The following is a 22459-nucleotide window of genomic DNA, read 5'->3' on the forward strand; positions in this document are numbered from 1 at the left end:
CAAAACCCATCAAGGGTCCACGTTGGGAATCTCGTCTGTCCTTTCAAGCTTGCATTATAAGACTAAAAAAAACAAAAAACAAAGGAAAAAAGAAAAGAAAAAGAAAAAAGAAAAAAAAGGGCTGGTGCTGTGGCTCAATTGGTTAATCATCCGCCTGCAGCGCCAGCATCCTATATGGGCACCGAGTTCTAGTACCGGTTGCTCTCCAGTCCAGCTCTCTGCTGTGGCCCGGGAAGGCAGTGGAGGATGGCCCAAGTGCTTGGGCTCCTGCACCCGCATGGGAGACCAGGAAGAAGCACTTGGCTCCTGGTTTTGGATCTGCATAGCTCTGGCCATAGTGGCCATTTTGGGGGTGAACCAACAGAAGATGACCTTTCTCTCTGTTTCTCTCTCTCTCAATGTCTATCTCTACCTGTCAAATAAAAAAAAAAAAAGAAAAAAAAGACTAAAAAACCATCACCACTCCTTTACTGTTTTCATGATGAGATTGGAAGCTCCCGAAGAGTGGGACAGGCAATTTTGATCTTGCTAAAGATAACTTTAGGCAGGGCAAGTATTTTGTACTCTCTTAGAGGGACTCCCCTTTTCTCGTTTTCCACCAGGATCAACCTGCCTATTCACCCATCTGACTCCTCACAATACTACACAGAAACAGTTAGGCTTTTGATATATGATTGTATGTATACACATACAAACACACACACACACACATGCACAGTTTGGAATTTCATTCTACATGTGTAGGCTGATACTTAATATGTTGCTTTGTAACCTGATATGTTTTACTTTGCAATGTGTTTCCATGTATATGTGTGAAACTTCCTAATTGGAAAACAGACTAGAAGATGGATCAAAATCCAATGAGATGCTGGTAACAGGGAAATTACCTAAAATAAAATACCCCCAGATGACTAAAAGTCAAATGAAGGTCAAAGACACATCAGATAGTGCTAACAGAATGAAAGCAGGACCAGATTTTAGTATCAGACAAAAAAGAATTCAAGGCCTAAAACACACAGGATAAAGTTGGCTGCATGAATGTCTTTGCTTCCAGTGCATCATCTCAAACTTATTTCTTACTCTTATCTCTTCCCTAAACTTTTCCAACTCATCTACTCCTCTTCTCATTTTTTCAGGCTCCAAATGCCTAGTGGGAGTGTCCTCTTTAAATCCTAGATGGAGGTGAGTTGATTCTTGTCCAAGGGTTCCTTCTGCCTCCTGGCTTGCTTCTTGGGAAGGTTCAAGATTTCCTTCTGCCTCCAGTGGTACTTCTCATGTATAGCGGTCTTTCTGGGCCTTTGGCATGCTCTGTGGTTTTCCTTCATTTTATTCACAAGACTTTTGCATGTTGAGTATTTTTGCATTATTTCCTTTTTGAATAAGTTGATCCTGCAGGTTTTCCTCTTGTTTCCCTCTCCTGGATTTCTGTCACACCCAAAAGACCCACAGTCCTGAAGGAGCACTTGCCTCCTTCTGCGATGGGGAGCTTGAAGGTTTTTTTATTTTTTATTTATTTTTTTTTACTAATTTAAATGTCCACTAACAGTGATTGAGAATGCTCATGTCTTCTCCAACATTTTCCATGAATAGTCTTTTTCATTCAGATGGGACAGTTGTGAAATCCATCTCTTGGAAACCTCATCTGGAAAATCTGACTTACAGTGACGCGAGACATTGAGATTTTTGTCTCCGTGATGAGAGAGTGCTGAGAAGAATGTGAATGACTTCTTTTAGCCAATCCACAGAGCTGCTCAAGGGAGAAGTGTCTGAGAAATGGAGCACAGAATCATTGTTGGAGCATTAAACAATGGAAACACTAAGTACTGACTTTGTTTCCCCTTGCTCACTCTTGGTCAGAGAGTGGACCTTTGCTGCCTAACAGAAACATTGAGAATCAAAAAGTTTAAGCACAAGGTTCTTGAAAGGACAAATAATCATATATGAAAATGCTACAATCTTGTAATCAAATTAAAAGTAAAAAAAAGACTCCTGAGTCAGAGTAAAGAGATAGACTCTCCATAGGGCCACAGCAGGAAAGTTCCTCAGTCACTGTACTGGAAGAATCATGATTTTAATCATGATTTAGCATAGCATGAAAGGCCCTGTATTAAGAGAAATTTAGAGGGCTGGCATTGTGGCTAAGCAGGTTAAGCCACTGCTTGCTTGTGGTGCTGGCATCCCACATGGTCACTGGTTCAAGTCCTGGTTGCTCCACTTTTGATCCAGCTCCCTGCTAATGGCCTTGAAAAATCAACAAAAGTATTTAGGACCCTGCTACCTGTGTGGGAGACCTGAAAGAAACTCCTGGCTCCTGACTTCGGCATGGCCTGGCCTGGCCTCAGCTATTATGGGAGTATACCAGCGAATGGAAGATATCTCCCTTTCTCTGTGCAACTCTGACCTTCAAATAAATATTCCTTTTTTTAAAACAAGAATTTAGATTGTAACCACTGAAATATTATCATAGTAAAGGGGCACAAAGCCAAAATACACTGTAATAGTTTTGCAATTGATGAAAGAGTTCATAATCTAAGATCTTGGGAAAGCTATGAGTAATGTTATAGGAAGATTATTTTCTTTCTGATGTTTGTCTTCACTTTAATATACTTTAATGATAGGGAAGCTACTTGGAGTAGTACATGGTCACAAATTCAAATGTGTGCAATGACTGTGTAGGTGACACACTGATTCAAGGGGTCCAGAGGAGATTGTCATGCACTCGAAGATTATATCTTCATAGCTACCACTCAGTTCAAAGCAAGTTTTAGAATTGTGGTTCCATATGTGTTTGTCTCATATTCCCCATACTTTTACCTTTAAATATATAAATCTTATCAAATAATACAATTAATAATACATGACAACAAGAGTGACAACAATGATGGCCAAATAAGCCTGTCTGCATGTGGGGTAGGGTCTCTGGTTTGTAAGCAAACATGAAAGATGACAGAGTCTCAAGTAAGGGTTTGGGGTTACACTCTCAAATCTACATGATTTTTTTTTTTTTTTGACAGGCAGAGTGGATAGTGAGAGAGAGAGACAGAGAGAAAGGTCTTCCTTTTTGCCGTTGGTTCACCCTCCAATGGCCGCTGCGGCAGGCGCATCACACTGATCCAAAGCCAGGAGCCAGGAGCTTCTCCTGGTCTCCCATGAGGTGCAGGGCCCAAGCACTTGGGCCATCCTCCACTGCCTTCCCGGGCCATAGCAGAGAGCTGGCCTGGAAGAGGGGCAACCGGGACAGAATCCGGCGCCCTGACCGGGACTAGAACCCGGTGTGCCGGCGCCGCAGGTGGAGGATTAGCCTGTTAAGCCACGGCGCCAGCCTCAAATCTACATGATTTTGATGCAGGCTTTTAACACATTGAAATCCATCCCTGGTTTCCTTCATGATCAAACAGATGTTTTAATCACCTGACATCCTTCAAGGTGCCTGAGTATGATGACTCTGAGATACCTGATATTCTAGGCTGAGGCTTTCTGGAAACATACTGATTTTTCTCAAGTTGTTTTGTGTGTGTGTGTGTGTACATCACTGTTGTTTGAAAGGCAGAACAACAGAGAGACAGGGCAAGACAGAGAGTCTTCCATTCATGGTTCACTCCCCAAAGATCCACAACAGTCAGGTCTGGGCCAGGCTGATTCCAGGAGCCAGGAACTGCATCCTGGTCTCCCACATGAGTGGTAGGGGCCCAAGTACTTGGTCCTTCTTCTGCCCTCCCAGCTGCATTACTAAGAAGTGGGGCTGGTGCCGCGGCTCAATAGGCTAATCCTCCGCCTGCGGCACCGGCACACAGGGTTCTAGTCCCAGTCGGGGTGCTGGATTCTGTCCTGGTCGCTCCTCTTCCTGTCCAGCTCTCTGCTATGGCCCGTGAGTGCAGTGGAGGATGGCCCAGGTCCTTGGGCCCTGCACCCGCATGGGAGACCAGGAGAAGCACCTGGCTCCTGGCTTTGGATCAGCGAGGTGTGCCGGCCGCAGCGGCCATTGGAGGGTGAACCAATGGCAAAAGGAAGACCTTTCTCTCTGTCTCTCTCTGTCTCACTGTCCACTCTGCCTGTCAAAACAAACAAACAAACAAACAAACGAAAACAAGAAGTGGATCAGAAGCAAGCAAGCCAGGCCTCTAAACAGCACTCAGATGTCAGGGATATAAGTGGCTGTGTAATGCATCACAAACCCAGCCCCTCTTGTTTGTTTGTTGTTGTTTTTTTTTTTAGATTTATTTATGCATTTGAAAGGCAGAGTTACAGAGCGAGCGAGCGAGAGAGAGAGAGAGCAATAGATAGAGAACTTCCATCTATTGGTTCACTTCCCAAAATGGCCATGACAGCCAGACCTGGGCTGATCTGAAGCCAGGAGCCAGAAGTTTATTTTAGCTTTCCCACATGGGTACAGGAGCCCAAGCACTTGAGCCATTCTCCAGGCTTCCCTAGGTGCACCATCAGGGAGCTGAATTGGAAGTGGATCAGCGGGACTCAAACTAGTACCCATAAGGGATGCCAGCACTGCAGGCAGCGACTTCAGCACCGTGCCAGCCTCCCCTCTCAAGTTTTTGTTCTGTGTTGTAAGTAATATTTTAGGAGATCTCTTTTCAGTATTCCTTCAGCTTGTTGGAAAGACTGCTCTCTGAACACTTCCAGAACAAAAGTAAGATGGTGTCATTTTAAAAGCATCTTGTACTTATTTACTGTTTCTGGACATCAAGCAGAAATATGCAGGTTCATGGGCAAAATGTGTATACCTTGAAATCTTCTGGGTTGGAATTCTTGAGACTGGCCATATGAAAGAAAAGGACAATGGAAGGAAAATTTGTTGTCTAAAATGCCTACTGAGGAGGTAAACATGCATCGACAGGTTACATTAGTTTATAGCTGCAATCCCACCATAGGCTTAAATCTATGGGAAATGATCCAACTAGAAATGCTATTATGTTTATCTCTTTGTGGGTACCTACATATAAAATGCTGAAATACATACATGAAAGTATATAAAATGTGTAATACTTACAAGAATGATTCTGCATTTACATAATTGATATGTAGTGTATGTGTTCAAATTTATGACTGCGGTTATAAATATATATACATTATGTATATGCACATAATATATACATCTATAGTATAGCTCTTTTCATTTCTCTTGTATATATATATTAGTGTGCTCATATTTTCTCATTTGTTTAATGAGTGAACATTACTTTTTACATGAACAAATGCTATTTAAGATATAATAAATTTTAATAAGGAATCAGAATAGTCTATGCCATGTAAAATGCCCCTTAGCATTTTTATGAAAAATTAAAGAAATCCACTCATTGATGTTTTTAATTTAACATACATTTATTCAATAGTAACAGAATCTACCATGTACCCAGCCATGATATTTTCACAAATATTTTAACATTACTTTAAATTATAAACAAGAGTTAACAGTTGAAAATAAATACAGATTCATGACACATGTAGTTAACAGCATGAAGAGTGGCATTTGTTAAGTGGGATATGCTCAGTGAAAAATAACAAAAGTATGTAAGATTTTTCTGCATTGTCTAGACATCTGAAGGAGTAAGAGTGACAGGGAAAGTGATTTTGGATGGCAAATTAGATGTGGATTTGCAGTCTATGCTGCCAGTCAAGAATTGCTGTGCTATTTGGGGTTGAAAAGGCATCCTGTCATGAACCAAGAGGAGAGATAATTGTCTGCTTCTCTCCACAGTTGAGCAGACTGTACCTGGAATATCACATTTATTTCAGTAGCTACTAAAAACCTGGAATTACAGAAGTTTTAGAAAAGAACACAAAAATGTAAGAAGAAAAGCAACCTTGTTGAGAATGAAAAATTAAGTGAATTAGGCACGTGCAATAAAGAGTAATTCAGCTACTGAGGAAGGAAAAAGAACCACAAATGATGAAGCAAAGAAAGATAAAATTATAGAATACAGAAAATCTGATCAAAATGTTTAACAGAACAATTCATGTCAATAATGATCTAGTGTTTAGAAATTTTGGAAAACCTGCTGGTCATGAGTTCTATTGCTCAATATGATATTTCTATCATAATTTGTTTACTGATTTTTAATATATTGAACTAAATTGAGTGAAAAGATTATGAATCTGTTCAGCACATTAAGGGATTAAAAATACCCTTTAGTTCTTGTAGTATTTATAAACACCAAATAAAATTGGCACTCTTCTATGATCAGTAGTCCCATTGAATATCATACTAGGAATTGAATGGGTGTTATTATAACAGTATTGTTATTTTAAATACTTTGCAATAAAATCAGTGACCACCATCCTGCAGGTACTGTTGATGATATACTGAGATGCAATGCCTGCCACTCTGAAGGTTACATAATAAACGAAAACATACTTAATACAACTTGATGAAGTTCAAATCTCATAAGTCTCAATGACACAGGGACAATGTATACATCACCCTGGCGGCTATAAGAATGAGCCTCTCAGATCTCCAGCTGCAGAGATTGCAATTGACTGAGGGCTTGAGTGCCTCAGAAAGCCATCAGCCTCAGGTCACATGAGTGGTTGCCAGCTAATGACTCAGCATTTCTGGGTTGCTAAGACAGACTCATTCTTAGGAGATACAAGAGTCTTGTATGGCTGACTTTGTCTCAAGGACTCAAGAGTCCTGCCAACCTCCTTCTTTCCTTTATTTAAGATAAGACTTGCCTCCAGTTTGTCAGCTTTCCCAGGCTATCCTTGTGTTGTCCATAATTTCCATTTTAAGTGTTTTCTTTATTCCTTGCAAATGCAATCCCCTCTTTGTATCTGTCTCTTGAAGAACCTGTACTAGTAAAATTCCATTTTTTCTTTGTAATTCTTAAAGTTAGTTAAACTAACACTCAGTTGTATAGTGAATATTTCTGGTAATTAGGCCTGCGCCACGGCTCACTAGGCTAATCCTACGCCTGTGCAGTGCGCCGGCCCAACGTGCTGGCAGTAGTGGCCACTTGGGGGGTGAACCAATGGAAAAAGGAAGACCTTTCTCTCTGTCTCTCTCTCTCTCACTGTCTAACTCTGCTTGCCAAAACAACAACAACAACAAAATATTTCTGGTAATTAGCCTTCAAAAAGACTTTTTACAATTTTATTGATTTATTTTGATTTTATTTTTTTTTAAAAGAGAAAGACACAGAGAGATCTCCCACCTGCTGGTTCACTCTCCAAAGGCTCATAATAAGCCTGGAAACTAGAGTTGGGTTTGGCCAGGTTGAAGCCAGGAACCCGGAACTGAACCTGGAGTTTGCCATGAGTGTGGCAGGGACTCAAGTATTTGAGCCATCATCTGCAGCCTTCAGAGTTGGCAATAGCAAACAATTAGATAGGAACTGGAAGACCCAGGACTAGAACCAGGTGCTTCAATACAGGAGGCGAGTGTCCCAAGCGGCAATTTAATTGTTACTCCAAATGCTTGGACCTAAAAGTGCTTTTGAAAAATTTAGCAGGGATGGGGAACATCTGGCCCATGGGCCATATAAAGCCTGTAGCAAAGGCAGACAGGACTCGAAAATCAATAGATTTATAGCAGGGTACATTTTAAGTTGATAATTTTCTATGGCTCTTTAATGATGTTATAAATATCCAAATAATCCTTGGCAGAAAAATGATTCTCCACCCCTGGTAGAGTAAGATGCCCAACTGAGCACACAATTTTCTAACCCAACCCCAATTTTTGAAATTCCAAGGAAATAAAACAAGTATGTAACAGTTTTGGTGGGGAAAAAAAAGTTGGGAAATTCTGAGGAATTTGTTAATGAGAGAAATTAAATTAGGAAAGACCAAACTGACACAATCTAAGAAAAGTTTGTGCAAAGTTATGAGTGGGAATTATATTTGATAGCCTCAAAAGATTTAACAGAATGTTGGAATGAATAATACTTTTTAAAATAAAAGAATATTGTAGGCACTAGTGCTGTAGGGTAGCAGGTAAGGTCACTGCCTGCAGTGCCGGCATCCCATATGGGCACCGGTTCAAGTCCCAGCTACTTCACTTCTGATCCAGCTCTCTGCTATGGCCTGGGAAAGCAGTAGATGATGGCCCAAGTCCTTAGGCCCCTGCACCTGTGTGGGAGACCCAGAAGAAGCTTCTGGCTCCCGGCTTCCTTTTGACCCAGCTCCAGCCATTGTGGTCATCTGAGAAGTGAACCAGCAGATGAAAGATGTCTCTTTCTGCCTTTTTTTAAAATTTTTATTTATTTATTTATTTATTTTTTTAATTTTTGACAGGCAGAGTGGACAGTGAGAGAGAGACAGAGAGAAAGGTCTTCCTTTTGCTGTTGGTTCATCCTCCAATGGCCGCCGCGGTAGCGCGCTGCGGCCGGCGCACCGCGCTGTTCTGATGGCAGGAGCCAGGTGCTTATCCTGGTCTCCCATGGGGTGCAGGGCCCAAGGACCTGGGCCATCCTCCACTGCACTCCCTGGCCACAGCAGAGAGCTGGCCTGGAAGAGGGGCAACTGGGACAGGATCGGTGCCCTGACCGGGACTAGAACCCGGTGTGCCGGCGCTGCAAGGCGGAGGATTAGCCTGTTGAGCCACGGCGCCGGCTTTTTTTTAATTTTTGACAGGCAGAGTGGACAGTGAGAGAGAGACAGAGAGGTCTTCCTTTTGCCGTTGGTTCACCCTCCAATGGCCGCCGCGATAGGCACGCTGCGGCTGGCGCACCGCGCTGATCCGATGGCCGGAGCCAGGTGCTTCTCCTGGTCTCCCATGGGGTGCAGGGCCCAAGCACTTGGGCCATCCTCCACTGCACTCCGGGCCACAGCAGAGAGCTGGCCCGGAAGAGGGGCAACCGGGACAGGATCGGTGCCCCAACCAGGACTAGAACCCGGTGTGCCGGCGCCGCAAGGCAGAGAATTAGCCTAGTGAGCTGCGGCGCCGGCCCATCTTTCTGCCTTTGCCTCTCTATAACTGTGTCGTTCAAATAAATAGTCTTTTGAAAAATAAGAATATTGTTTATATGTATGTTAAATTTCACTGTGTATCCTATATTAAAAGTAACATTTTAAGAATATTAATGAATAATAAAATCAGAAACATCAATATTTCATTTTAATAAAAGGTACAAGAAGATATAAGAAAATCTGTATAACAAAAGACATCACAACAAAGTTTAAAGAAAATTAATGATCTGAGAATATATCTGTAAAATATTAATATTGAGAAGGCAAAAAGAGATCTACAAACCAATATAAAAATACAAATAAAGAGAAAAATGGATAGAACTTATGAATTAAATGTAGGGGCTGGCATTGTGGCATAGCTGCTGCTTTCTATATTAGCAGCCCGTTTTGGAGCACTGTTTCAATTCCAGCTTCTCTGCTTCTAATCCAGCTTCCTGCTAATGTGTGTGCCAAGGCCATAGAAGGTGGCCCAGGTACTTGGGCCCCTAACATTCATGTGAGAAGCAGAGAGAGTTCTTGACTCCTGGCTTTGACCTGGCGCAGATCTGGCTGTTCCAGCCATTAGAAGAATGAATCAATGGATGGAAGATTCTCATTCTCTCTCTCTCTCTCTCTCTGTCTCCCTCTGTCTATCTGTCAGTCTGCCTTTCAAACAAAATAAAATAAACATTAAAAGGAAAAAAGATATGTAAGGGCCTGCATCTGGTGCAGTGGTTGGCACTGCTTGGGACACCAGCCATCCTATATTGGAATGCCAAGGTTTGAGTCCTAGCGCTGCTTCTGAGTCCATTTTCTTTTCCTTTTTTTTTTTTTTTTTTTTTTGGTGTGTGTGTGTGTGTGTGTGAGATAGCGAGTGTTCTGCTGCTCCTCTTCTGATTCAGCTCCCTGCTAATAATGCACCTGGAAAAGCAGCAGAGGGTGACCCAAGTGCTTGTGCCCCTGTACCTGCATGAGAGACCCAGATGAGGCACCTAGTTTCTGCCTTCAGCCTGGCACGGCCCTTGCCATTGTGGCCATTTGGGGAGTGAACCAGCAGTTGAAAGATCTCTCTCTGTGTGTCTGTCGTTCTATCTCTCTGCCAAGGGGAGGGGAGGGGAAGGGACAGGAGAGGAGGGGAGAAGGACGGAGGAAAGGAGGGAGGGAAGGAGGGAGAGAGAGACAAAGGAAGGAAGGAAGGGAACTTTAATTAGACAATAAGAATGAGTCTCACTATCATGGACATTGAAATTCAAATAAAAGTTTTGCAGTGTCAAAATAGAAGTTTAAAGATGTGATGTATAAACTTTGTATGTACATATATTTGTATGTGTGTATGTATAAACTTTTAAAAAGTTTAATTTGATTATGCAGTTTAGTGTCTAGATGTCTGTTCTGGAAAAATGCACTTGCCTATAGTCAGTATACTCCGTGATGCCATTTTTTTTCAGGGTTAGCTAATTCTGAGTTGTAGGGAATGTATTCTGATTGGACAGTACCCAAATTATTCTGAATGTTAAATATTTTCAGTATTACTCTTTGTACAAACTTATTTACAAATATGATCACTATTGTATTGCTTATGATAATAACAATCCTCTAAAATGACCTAAATAAGGCAATGAACTAATATATTTATGTTCATTATATGAGAGAGTTATGCTACAGTTAAAATAAATGAACTAAATCAACATGTAATAACATGAATAAATCTCAAAGCCCAATATTGAGCTTTAAAAGTTACAAAACAACATATACTACTTGATCTTCATTATTTCTAGCACTGGATCATAAAAGAGTAACTTGTTTTAATGAATTTAATATGCAACATAATGTAAAAAGCAATCTGATGCATACATACTAGATTCAGAACACTGGTCATTTTTGGTGAGTTGGCTGCCTTGGGTTTCAGGTATTTATGCAATATTTGATGTTTAATTTCATAAGAAGAAAACTGGGGGTACTATGGTAAAGTTTCTCTTAAAGTAAATGTTTGACATATAGAATTTAGAAAAAAAAAACAAGAAAGAAGAAATAGACACAATTCCATAGACTACTCACTTCTTGCAAAGGTTGGGAGTAGGACTTTTAGCCTTTTTTTTTTTTTTTATTTGACAGATAGGGTTAGACAGTGAGAGAGAGAGAGACAGAGAGAAAGGGCTTCCTTCCGCTGGTTCACCCCACAAATGGCCGCTACAGCCAGCACTGCACTGATCTGAAGCCAGGAGCCAGGTGCTTCCTGCTGGTCTCCCATGGGGTGTAGGGCCCAAGGACATGGGCCATCCTGCACTGCCTTCCTGGGCCACAGCAGAGAGCTGGACTGGAAGAGGAGCAACCAGGACTAGAACCCGGCGCCCATGTGGGATGCCGGCACCCCAGGCAGAGGATTAACCAAATGAGCCATGGCGCCAGCCCCAGAGAGTTAGACTTTTTAAAATTTATAATATTATAAATATTATTCCATAAGGGTTCCATTTTTGGAATTCATCTTTTTTTTTTTTTTTGACAGAGTGGACAGTGAGAGAGAGAGACAGAGAGAAAGGTCTTCCTTTGCCGTTGGTTCACCCTCCAATGGCTGCCACGCTGCGACTGGTGCAACGTGCTGAGCCAAAGCCAGGAGCCAGGTGCTTCTCCTGGTCTCCCATGGGGTGCAGGACCCAAGGACTTGGGCCATCCTCAACTGCACTCTGGGCCACAGCAGAGAGCTGGCCTGGAAGAGGGGCAGCTGGGACAGAATCCGGCCCCCGACCAGGACTAGAACCCAGTGTGCCAACGCCGCAGGCAGAGGATTAGCCTATTGAGCTGCGGTGCCGGCCTGGAATTCATCTTAATGACAGTATCTCAATATAATCTTTTTTTGTACTTCTTTTATAAATTAAATTAAATTTCTTCTGATTCTTTTAAATGTATTCAAAAAATACCTGTTGCATCTTCCAGTGTCTTTTGTTTGGGAAAAAAAAAAAAAGGATGCTCTTGAAATTATTTACATACTGTGGCACTTAGGCAGGTTTTTGTTTGTTTGTTTGTTTTGTTGTTAAGATTTATTTATTTTGGCCGCTGCCAGCAACATGTTCAAGGTAATTCAGAGGTCCCTGGGCCCAGCCAGCCTGAGCCTGCTCACTTTCAGAGTCTACGCAGCACCAAAAAAGGACTCGCCTCACAAAAGCTCCATGAAGGTTGATGAGCTTTCACTCTGCTTGGTTCCTGAGGGTCAGTCCAAGTATGTGGAGGAGCCAAAGACCCAACTGGAAGAAAGCATCTCACAGCTTCGACATCATTTCGAGCCATATACAAGCTGGTGTCAGGAAATGTACTCTCAAACTAAGCCCAAGATGCAGAGTTTGGCTCAATGGGGATTAGACAGCTATGAATATCTCCAAAATGCACCTCCTGGTTTTTTCCCAAGACTTGGTGTTATTGGTTTGGCTGGCCTTGTTGGACTTCTTTTGGCTAGAGGTTCAAAAATAAAGAAGCTGGTGCATCCTCCTGGTTTCATGGGATTAGCTGCCTCTATCTATTACCCACAACAAACCATCGCATTTGCCCAGGTCAGTGCGGAGAAATTGTATGACTGGGGTTTACGAGGATACATCGTTGTAGAAGATTTGTGCAAGGAGAACTTTCAAAAGCCAGGAAATGTGAAGAATTCACCTGGAAATAAGTAGAAAACTCCATGATGTGCTCATTTTAATGAGTTGTAGGTAAACAAAAAGCACCACATGGGAAATTGGTATTTCTTTTTTTTATTTGTATTTATTTATTTATTTATTTTGACAGGCAGAGTGGACAGTGAGAGAGAGACAGAGAGAAAGGTCTTCCTTTGCCATTGGTTCACCTTCCAATGGGTGGGGCGGCTGGCGTGCTGCGGCCTGCGCACCACGCTGATCCGAAGGCAAGAGCCAGGTGCTTCTCCTGGTCTCCCATGGGGTGCAGGGCCCAAGCACTTGGGCCATCCTCCACTGCCTTCCCGGGCCACAGCAGAGAGCTGGCTTGGAAGAGGGACAACGGGGACAGAATCTGGCGCCCCGACCAGGACTAGAACCCGGTGTGCCGGCGCCACTAGGCGGAGGATTAGCCTGTTGAGCCAGGGCGCCGGCCCAGGAAATCGGTATTTCTACAGTCAAATGCAGAAGAGTCAATACTGAATGTAGTCAACTGACTTTCTTCTTCAGGAAAAGCTATCCTAGGACTCTTTTATCTTGGGGATGCCATACTACAAGCAGACTGATCCAAACCCCCTTTACCTAAAGATACTGTATGGGCCTTAGAATGTCTCGTTCTCATGTTGCTATTTATGTACATAATTAAAATCTAAGTTTAAAAAAAAAAGATTTATTTATTTCTTTGAAAGGCAGAATTACAGAGAGGCAGAGGCCGGGAGAGAGAGAGAGAGAGAGAGAGGGCTTCCATCTGCTGGTTCACTCCCCAAATGGCTGCATATTAGAATTCAGTAAAACAAGTTAGTCTTTTATGATTCAATGCTAGATATAATGAAGATCAAGTAGTGTATATTGTTTTGCAGCTTTTGAAGCTCAATATTGGGCTTTGAGATTTAGTCATGCTATTACATGTTGACTTATTCCATTTATTTTAACTGTAGCATAACTCTCATATAATGAGCATAAATCTATTAGTTCATTGCCTCACTTAGGTCACTTTAGGGGATTTATTATTATTATAAGCAATACAATAGTGATCATGGGTGCAGGGGCCCAAGGACTTGGGCTATCTTCTGCTTTAGCAGGCCATAGCAGAGAGCTGGATCAGAAGTGGAGCAGCCAGGACAAGAACCAGTGCCCACATGCACTGCAGTGGCAGCTTTACCCTTTACACCACAGCTCCAGCTCTTGGATGATTGTGCCATAGTGCTGGCCTTCTTAGGCAGGTGTTTTGCATGTTGGTTAACACACCACTTGGGACACCTACACCCCATGGTTAGAGTGCCTGGGTTAGACTCCTGGCTCCAATTCTGACTCCAACCTACTGCTAAAGCCAGTCCCAGGAGACAACAGGTGATGATGGTTCAAAGAATTAGCTCCCTTCCAGCCACCTAGGAGACCCAGATTGATTTTATCTCTTGGATTTGGCCTGACCCAATCCAACTATTGGAGGGTGCAGGCATTTGGGGAGTAACCCACTGTATGAAAGCCCTCTCTCTCTCTTTCTCTCTCTTTTTTTCTCTCTCTAATTAGATGATGTGTATTAGAAATTTCAAAGAAAATGTTTATAAAAAAATTTTCTGAAGCAAATCCTAACAGTTTTATGGACTTGTTAAATATATTTTCCTAATAAAGCTTGTTAGCACTGTCAAAGTACGTTTTCCCTCTTTAGTTGAAAATATTGGAAAGAAACTGATTCAGATGGGGCCTGTGCTGTGGTGTAGCAGGTATAGCCACTGCCTGCAGTGCTAGCATCCCATATGGGTGCCGGTTTGAACCCTGGCTGCTCCACATCTGATCCAGCTCTCTGCTATGGCCTGGGAAAGCAGTGAAAGATGGCAAGTCCTTGGGCCCCTGCACCCATGTGGGAGTCCTGGAAGAAGCTCCTGGTTACTGGCTTCAGATAGGGGCAGCTCTGGCCTTTGCTGCCAGCTGGGGAATGAACCAGCAGATGGAAGACCTCTCTCTCTGTTGCACTCTCTCTCTCTTTTTGCCTCTCCTTCTCTGTGTAACTCTGACTTTCAAATAAATAAACAAAACAATAAAAAAGAAACTGATTCAGAAACAATAGACTACTGGCAAATAAAGCTCTGATCTGAGAAGTACAGTTAGCTAAGAATTACTGTATGCATCAATGTTTTCTTATTTATTTTTGCTCATTCATTTATTAATATAAACAGAACAGATTTCATGTATTTCATAGATACAATTGTAAAATGTATGATATTCTTCTCCCTCTCCCCTCTTTCCTTTCTTTCTTTTTTATTTCTTTATTATCTTTTAATTTTTTGTGATGATATACTTTGATTTTACTTTATTATCACAGGCTCAATTCTCCTCTCAATAAAAAGTTCTACAAGTACAAAGTAGAAAGACCACTTATGTTGTGGCTTTTTTATTTGTTTGTTTGTTAAGATTTTTATTCATTTGAGAGGTAGAGTTATAGACAGTGAGAGGCTGAGTCAGAGAGAAAGGTCTTCCATCTTCTGGTTCCTTCCCCAAATGAACGCAACTGCTGGAGCAGGGCCAATCCGAATCAGGAGTCAGGAGCTTCTTCTGGGTCTCCCATGCAGGTGCAGGGGCCCAAGGACTTGCGCCATCTTATACTGCTTTCCCAGGCCATAGCAGGGAGCTGGATTGGAAGTGGAGTAGCTGGGACAGTATGGCATGCCAGCGCTAGAGTGGAAATTTAACCTACTACCCCACAGCGCTGACCCTCAGTTATATGTTTTTAAAATGAAAAGAAAAAAAAAATCTTCCCCGGCCATTTGGGGGGTGAACCAATGGAAAAGGAAGACCTTTCTCTCTGTCTCTCTCTCTCACTGTCCACTCTGCCTGTCAAAAAAAAAAAATTAACTTGGATGACTTGCTAACATATTCAAAGCAAAATTAAGCATGTATAGGATAAATTTCACTGAACTCCCACATTGGAATAATAAACTTAAAAGAATACTTGTTTTTGGCTGGCACCGCTGCTCAATAGGCTAATCCTCTGCCTGCAGCGCCGGCACACCGGGTTCTAGTCCCAGTCGGGGTGCCGGATTCTGTCCCGGTTGCCCCTCTTCCAGGCCAGCTCTCTGCTATGGCCCGGGAAGGCAGTGGAGGATGGCCCAAGTGCTTGGGCCCTGCATTGGCATGGGAGACCAGGAGAAGCACCTGGCTCTTGGCTTCGGATCAGCGAGATGCGCCGGCTGCAGCGGCCATTGGAAGGTGAACCAACGGCAAAAAGGAAGACCTTTCTCCCTGTCTCTCACTGTCCACTCTGCCTGTCAAAAAATAAAAATTAAAATTAAAAAAAAAGAATACTTGTTTCACAGAGGCCAGCATTGTGGCATAGCGGGTAAAACCGCCACCTGCAGTGCTTGCATCCCACATGAGTGCCGGTTCAAGTCCCGGCTGCTCCACTTCCGATCCATCTCTCCGCTATGGCCTGTGAAAGTATCAGAAGATTGTCCAAGTCCTTGGGTCCCTGCACCCACGTGGGAGACCTGGAGGAAGCTCCTGGCTCCTGGCTTTGGATCAGTGCAGTTCCAGACGTTTCGGCCAACTGGGGAGTGAACCATCAGAAGGAAGACCTCTCTCTCTCCCTGCCTCTCCTTCTCTAACTCTTTCAAATGAATAAATAGATCTTTTAAAAAAAATGCTTGTTTTGGAACAAGGAGCATATAAGCTGGGGGCTTCTCCAGAAAATCAATGAGCAATAAATTATTAACTCAATTCTTGGTCTATGGGGTATATTCATACTTTTGAACATTGCAAGTATTAGTTTTATATATAAAATGTGATTTTCACTACTTTGTTAGTTTATAACTACTCTATAAATGTTTTGGAGTTATTAGAGCTGCCAGTGCCCTAGATGTCTTTTCAAACATATGATGTGTCTCTAAGATGGCTGCAAAGTCTATTTCACCGTTACTAATCAACATAAGGAACTTGTTTGTTACTTCTGACATTCAAAATATTTTTTTGCTTTCTATTCTTTTTCATTCTATTTCAGCTAAAAACTCTCTATGACACAACACATGCACACACACAAATATGTGTGGGAAAAAGGATATTTTATGAAATATGTCTTTTATTTCCTAGTCTGACTACATTTGCTGTAGAGATTTATTCTATTTTCTGTCTAAGGGGTTCTCCTTCCTATCTCGGATCGCCTTCCTTGCTGCTGTCATAACATTTTGGGTGGTTCTAACTCAGTGGTTTCCACACTGAGTGATAATCATGCATTTGTTTTTCTTGGTTGACTATCGTTTTCTCAGGAACAAGGGGCTTATCTTGAACATTTTTGTTTGGTGAAATTTAATGAAGTGACTATCACACTGTCAATTACTCAATGAATTCTTGTGAAAACAAGGACAGAACACGTGCTCCCCACTTTAGAATAAATAGAAGCCATGTATATTGTATGACACTTTTTAGCATGCTTTTCCTTTCTACTTTTATTATCACAGCAGGCTTTTGCTAAGGAGAACTTTCAGTTATTGAAATGTGGCTACAACGTAAGGCAAAACAGTATGGTCAAATGTCTTTACATGGCATTAATTCATTCAGTATGAGCTTACTGCTCACCTGTTATGTAATTGGCTCAGATTAGACTTTGGGAATACAATGATGCAACGAAACTACCAAGTTCTAGGGAACAGAATGATGTTACTTCTTGGTGTCAATGTTTGTATGGAATAACTTGTAATTTATGCTGGGTGTGATTTGTTTAATAAAAACAGTTAGCATTTTTCATTTTCTAATTGGCAGTTTTAAATGTAGTACAGCTGATAAGGAGAGACTGAAATGTTTGCTGAATATATTTCTATAAAATAGTCCTATTCCGACTTGCAGTTGAGGTGTGTAAATCACAAAATCTTTCTTTCTTCTTGTATTCCGATTTAGCTATGCAATTTCTGGTTCCCTCAGGAACTAAGAATTTCATGTTTGTTTAAAAATGGAGAATGAATGTTTTAGTTTCCATTGCTTCAGATTGGTTTGGAATCCTGTATTATTCAGTATGAATTTGCCTTCTATAATGGTTCCTACATTTTAGTTCAAAACTATCTTATATTTACATATTAATCGCAATAGGTTTTTGTTGTTTGCTCGCTTTGTCTTTTGAGAAATTATTGCTTTGGAAATAATATTTCAATTCACAAGCCATAGTCACCAAATATCCTATTGTTCTGTTTTCTTAGATCTTTAGGTGGGTGAGCTTGCCAAATTGTCAGATTGCTTTGTTGCTTTCCTGTGATGTGGCTCCCAGTTTTAAATATTCATTGCTGAAAAAATGAGTTTTGCACAATGCCTACCTAGGATCACTGACAATTGAGACTTTCATTCCATTTATAGCCCTTTTTGCTTATTAAACTATTTGGCACTCTTTGGGAAATCTCACTGTCTCCTGACTAAAGACATTTATCATGGTATGCAAGGAAATTATTCCATAAAATAGGCTGAAAGTCACAGTGATGTTAGGAAAACCCCCTTTTTCAGTACAGCAGGGTGGCCCTATTTCCATCACTTATTTACTCTCTTCCCTACAGTTTCTCACTGCATATTTGCCTTGGCAATTTATGTTTCCTCACAGAGTGCAGTAAGATGGAGATGATGGGAACCCTCAGTTTATCCACTCCCACAGAGGACTGTCGCTGACTTAACCACATTCAGAGCTCTTCTGCACACCTTTGCTTTAATTCCTCTTCCCTGCTGCTCTACATATTGAACAATAATGAATGTTTTCTGAACTCCTACTGTCTTCTTACCTACTCTCACTGTCAACAAAACAGAAAAAAATTTTGAAGCCAATTTTGTTTTTATTAAATCTTACAAAAAATCATTCAATTACATATCAATGCCCCATAATATTTTTTCCTTGAAAAGATGGATTTTAAAAAGTGAATGTTCAAAAATAACCTTTTTAAAAATTATTTATTTAAGAGCAGAGTTACAGAGAGAGAGAGAGAGAGAGAGAGAGAGAGAGAAACAGAAAGAGAGATCTTCCATCTGCTGGTTCACTCCGTAAATGACTACAACCAGGAGCCAGGAACTTCTTCCAGGTCTCCCATGTGAGTGCAGGGGCCCAAGCATTTGAGCCATCTTCTGCTGCTTTCCCAGGTACATTAGCAGGGAGCTGGATCGGAAGTGGAGCAGCAGGACATGAACCATTGCCCATATGGGATGCTAGCACTGCAGCTGTTGGATTAACTTGCTGCACCATGATCCCAGCCCCCATAAATAACTTTTGCAGAAATACTGCTGAAAGAATTCAACACTATTGTGTTTAGTGTCTTTCTGTTTATGTAAATTAAAATGAAATGTAAATATTTTATAAATATGTAACTTTCTGTTTTGCTTATGAGGACTGACTACAAAGTGGCAGGAAGGAGCTCTCTGTAGTGAGGAGAATGTTCTACATCTTGCCTGGGAGCATGTAAATATCATATTTATATGTATTGTTGAAGTCATCAAAGTCTGCACATATTAAATGAGACTCTGTTGCATGCCAAATTTTGTGCTCAAATTGTTGTGAAAAAAAAAAGGGGGGGAAATACTAGGGCTGAGAACACAGATATTAACCCTAACCAAGTGCAGGTGTAATTAAAACTTCATGAGTGGTTGGAGGGCATGATTGTATTGTCATAGAAAATGTTACAAACTGTATTTTCATATAATTAAACATGAATTGTGTGAAAACATGAAAGACTATGATCCACAATCCCATTATACCTGGGAATTTGATAATGCATGTGTCTGCTCACTGGTGGGGCTGGTGGGTGTCACAGGTCAAGTGACCCACAAAAATCCTTTGAAACCTTAATCCCCAGTGAAAGGTACTAGGAAGTGGGTCTGTTAAGAGGTGATTGGGTGTAGGGGCTCTACTCTCATGGGTTGGTTTTTTGGCACAGTAATGTGCCACAGCTAGAGTAGCTTTGTTATCAGCATGAGTTCGTACTGGCTTACTCACTCTGTCTGGCCATGCCCTGTCCTGACACAGCCTGAGACCCTCTCCAGATGCCCAGCAGATACCAGTGCCCTGCTCTTGGACTTCCAAAAGCACAAGCTAAATAACCTCTTTATAAATGACCCAGTCTGTTGTATTCAGTGATAGTGAAACAAAGTGGACTAAGAAAGTGAGTCTCTAAGAGGGGAGGAAAATACAAAATCTTTTCTCATGTAAGGTTATAGATTTTAATTGAGAACAATTTATATAAACTGAAGTAAAAGGATGAGGTAGCTATGGAGACAGAAATAAAAATTGAAGTGAGAGCCAGCGCCGCGGCTCAATAGGCTAATCCTCTGCCTTGCAGCGCCGGCACACCGGGTTCTAGTCCCGGTTGGGGCGCCGGATTCTGTCCCTGTTGCCCCTCTTCCAGGCTAGCTCTCTGCTGTGGCCCAGGAGTGCAGTGGAGGATGACCCAAGTGCTTGCGCCCTGCACCTGCATGGGAGACCAGGAGAAGCACCTGGCTCCTGCCTTCGGATCAGCACAGCGCGCCAGCTGCAGCGGCCATTGGAGGGTGAACCAACGGCAAAGGAAGACCTTTCTCTCTGTCTCTCTCTCACACTGTCCACTCTGCCTGTCAAAAAAAAAAAAAAGAATGGCATCCAATTTCTCAAAACATAAAAGAAAATGAAAAAGCAACTTTAGGGATCTCTTCCTCTCATTCTCTCATTCTTCATCTAATCTTTACCTATAAGCTTAATTCACTGGGTGGAGCTCTGTCATTTCTAAAGCATAGTTGTCTATTTCATTCTCATGGAAAAAGAATTTAAGGTATTTTTGCAATGTTACAAACATCCTTATTTATAATAAGTAAGAAATTTTTATAACATTGTATCCACGTTATCATAAGAGCTAAAGAAAAAATAGTGTATACAGAATTCTCGACATAATGACTCAGATTTTTAAGATTTTTTTCAACATTAAGATAATGCCAAGGAGATACTCATTCACTAGAAACTGTACTTAGAATTTTGAATTTGAGTTTTTTCTCGATTCTAGGAATGGCCCTGTGGAGCCATCTCATAGCACTGGGTAGTGGCAGCAAATCTAGCTCTCCATCAACCCCACTGTCAGGAGGGCAGAACAATGGTGTTCAGCAGTGTAGGCGGACTCAATGCCTTTTCAATTCAATGATTTTTTTCCACTTACAAATTGTTTATTGGAACATAATCCCTTCATAAATTGAGGAGTATCTGTATCAGAAAAGGAAAAAAAAAGAAAAAAGGAAAAAGACAGCAGAACTCATAATAATTGGGATAGGGTATCGATCATATGTATTTTTCTTCTGTGTTGTATTTTCTGAACATTCATATTTATAACTCATATAACTCATATTATATCATTACAAATCATGTGTTTTCTGAACACTTATAACTAAAGCAGGCTTCTTTGTTAGAATCAATAAAGAAAGAAGCTGCCTTCAGTGGTTTGGAGTTATTCTGGTTTTGGTCCCTAAATAGCCATTGGGTATTGATGTATAATCTGTTTTATTCTCCACTCACAGTTATTATTGAGTTCTTGCTCTACTACAGTTCAATTTTAAACAATCATTTATTGGGATCAAGTGCTATTTCTATCTTTAGACCCTAACCCAGACCACAAGTTCTACTGCCAGTGACCTTCCTCCTTACATCTTGCCTTATGCTCAGTAACTCTCCCCAGTCCTCCAAACTAGGAAGTTTTCCTGCTATCAAGCATAAGCACTGCAGGAAAGGAAGTGGTGTCCTGTTTTATAGGTCTCCAGGGCTTTCTGCTACTTCAATTATATGCATAATATTTGTAATTGGTGGCAAATGTTAAAGAAAAGTGAATAAAAAACAAAACCCTGAAGGACACTTTTGACAGATTTTGCAGGCATTTGAGGCTGGTGAATTTGATTGAATGGAGATTGAGAATTTTCCTGTGGTTACCTCTTTGGGAACAGAGCGTTTCTGGCAGGCGTTCCACCCTGCGTCCTATGTGAAGGGTACCATTGTCTTCATGGATTCCAAAGTTTAGGCTGTAAACTTTCTATATTTTCATATCTTTGTAATTCAGTTTGAATATGAGACTGTGGTATTCTAGCAATATTACTATCTAAGAAATAAACTTGTTAGAATTCTACTTTTCTTTAATGGAAATGAGATGTTGGTTTGATGCCAAATTAGATGTCAAAGTAAAAGCAGGTTTTCATTTTCTGCTTAAAAATATCCATAGACTGTTAAGTTTTTAATCACATCTCATTCAGGTGTCACTTGTACTTTAGATAAATCTGATTTAGGTAAACAGTGACATAGTTAACATGTTTGAACGTTTGGAAATTATATATTGAAATACATTATGCATGTTTCAAATTCCATAACTTCAATAATCTTTGCTAATTTTGTGAGGCATATGGTCACAAACTAACAATGTAACCCTGGGCTTGTTATTCTAAAATTATTTTTCTTTTGTCATTTTGTTTTTGGCTTTGGTGCTAATATGAACAGATTAAGATTATTCACACTTCCACAAACATTTAGAGAAAAAGCAACATTTCCACATCACCCCATCCAGGTCTCCCAACCAGCACTAGCATTACAAAGCAACCATTTTGACAACCACATTTATGTATGAGTTTGCAGTCCTGAATTTTTTGTTTCTGTAGCAGCAGTTGTGGATAAAGGAATGCCTGTTTAGTATGCAAGCCTGTGGACAGACTCTCCTTTGAACTGTTCTATACCTGCTTTTTAAGGTGGCTGAATATTTTTAAATAATACAGTATCATGTTAAAAATATAGGAATCATCCCTAGGATGTAGAAGGTGAAGGGAAAATAACTCACAGAATAGCAGTACACTTGTCCGTTTATGCTGTAATCTTATAGTTAATTCTTCTGTCCCCACAGAGTGAATCATATAAAACAGCTCTGTCTTATGTCTCTGGAGTCCATTGT

General features: G+C 41.1%; 1 protein-coding gene and 1 pseudogene across 1 annotated transcript; one reads left to right on the forward strand and one right to left on the reverse strand.

Moving 5' to 3' along the window:
* Positions 1 to 999: 999 nt before the first annotated feature.
* LOC133766530 (transcription elongation factor A protein-like 8) lies at positions 1000 to 1347 on the reverse strand (annotated as a pseudogene).
* Positions 1348 to 11954: 10607 nt separating this feature from the next.
* Positions 11955 to 12627, forward strand: LOC133766531 (MICOS complex subunit MIC26-like). The gene has a single exon (XM_062200208.1). The coding sequence runs from the start codon at positions 11964 to 11966 to the stop codon at positions 12558 to 12560; it is 597 nt and encodes a 198-aa protein (XP_062056192.1). The 5' UTR covers positions 11955 to 11963; the 3' UTR covers positions 12561 to 12627.
* The last annotated feature ends 9832 nt before the right edge of the window (positions 12628 to 22459 follow it).

This window comes from Lepus europaeus, chromosome 9 (genome assembly GCF_033115175.1).
Source record: "Lepus europaeus isolate LE1 chromosome 9, mLepTim1.pri, whole genome shotgun sequence".
NCBI lineage: Eukaryota > Metazoa > Chordata > Mammalia > Lagomorpha > Leporidae > Lepus > Lepus europaeus.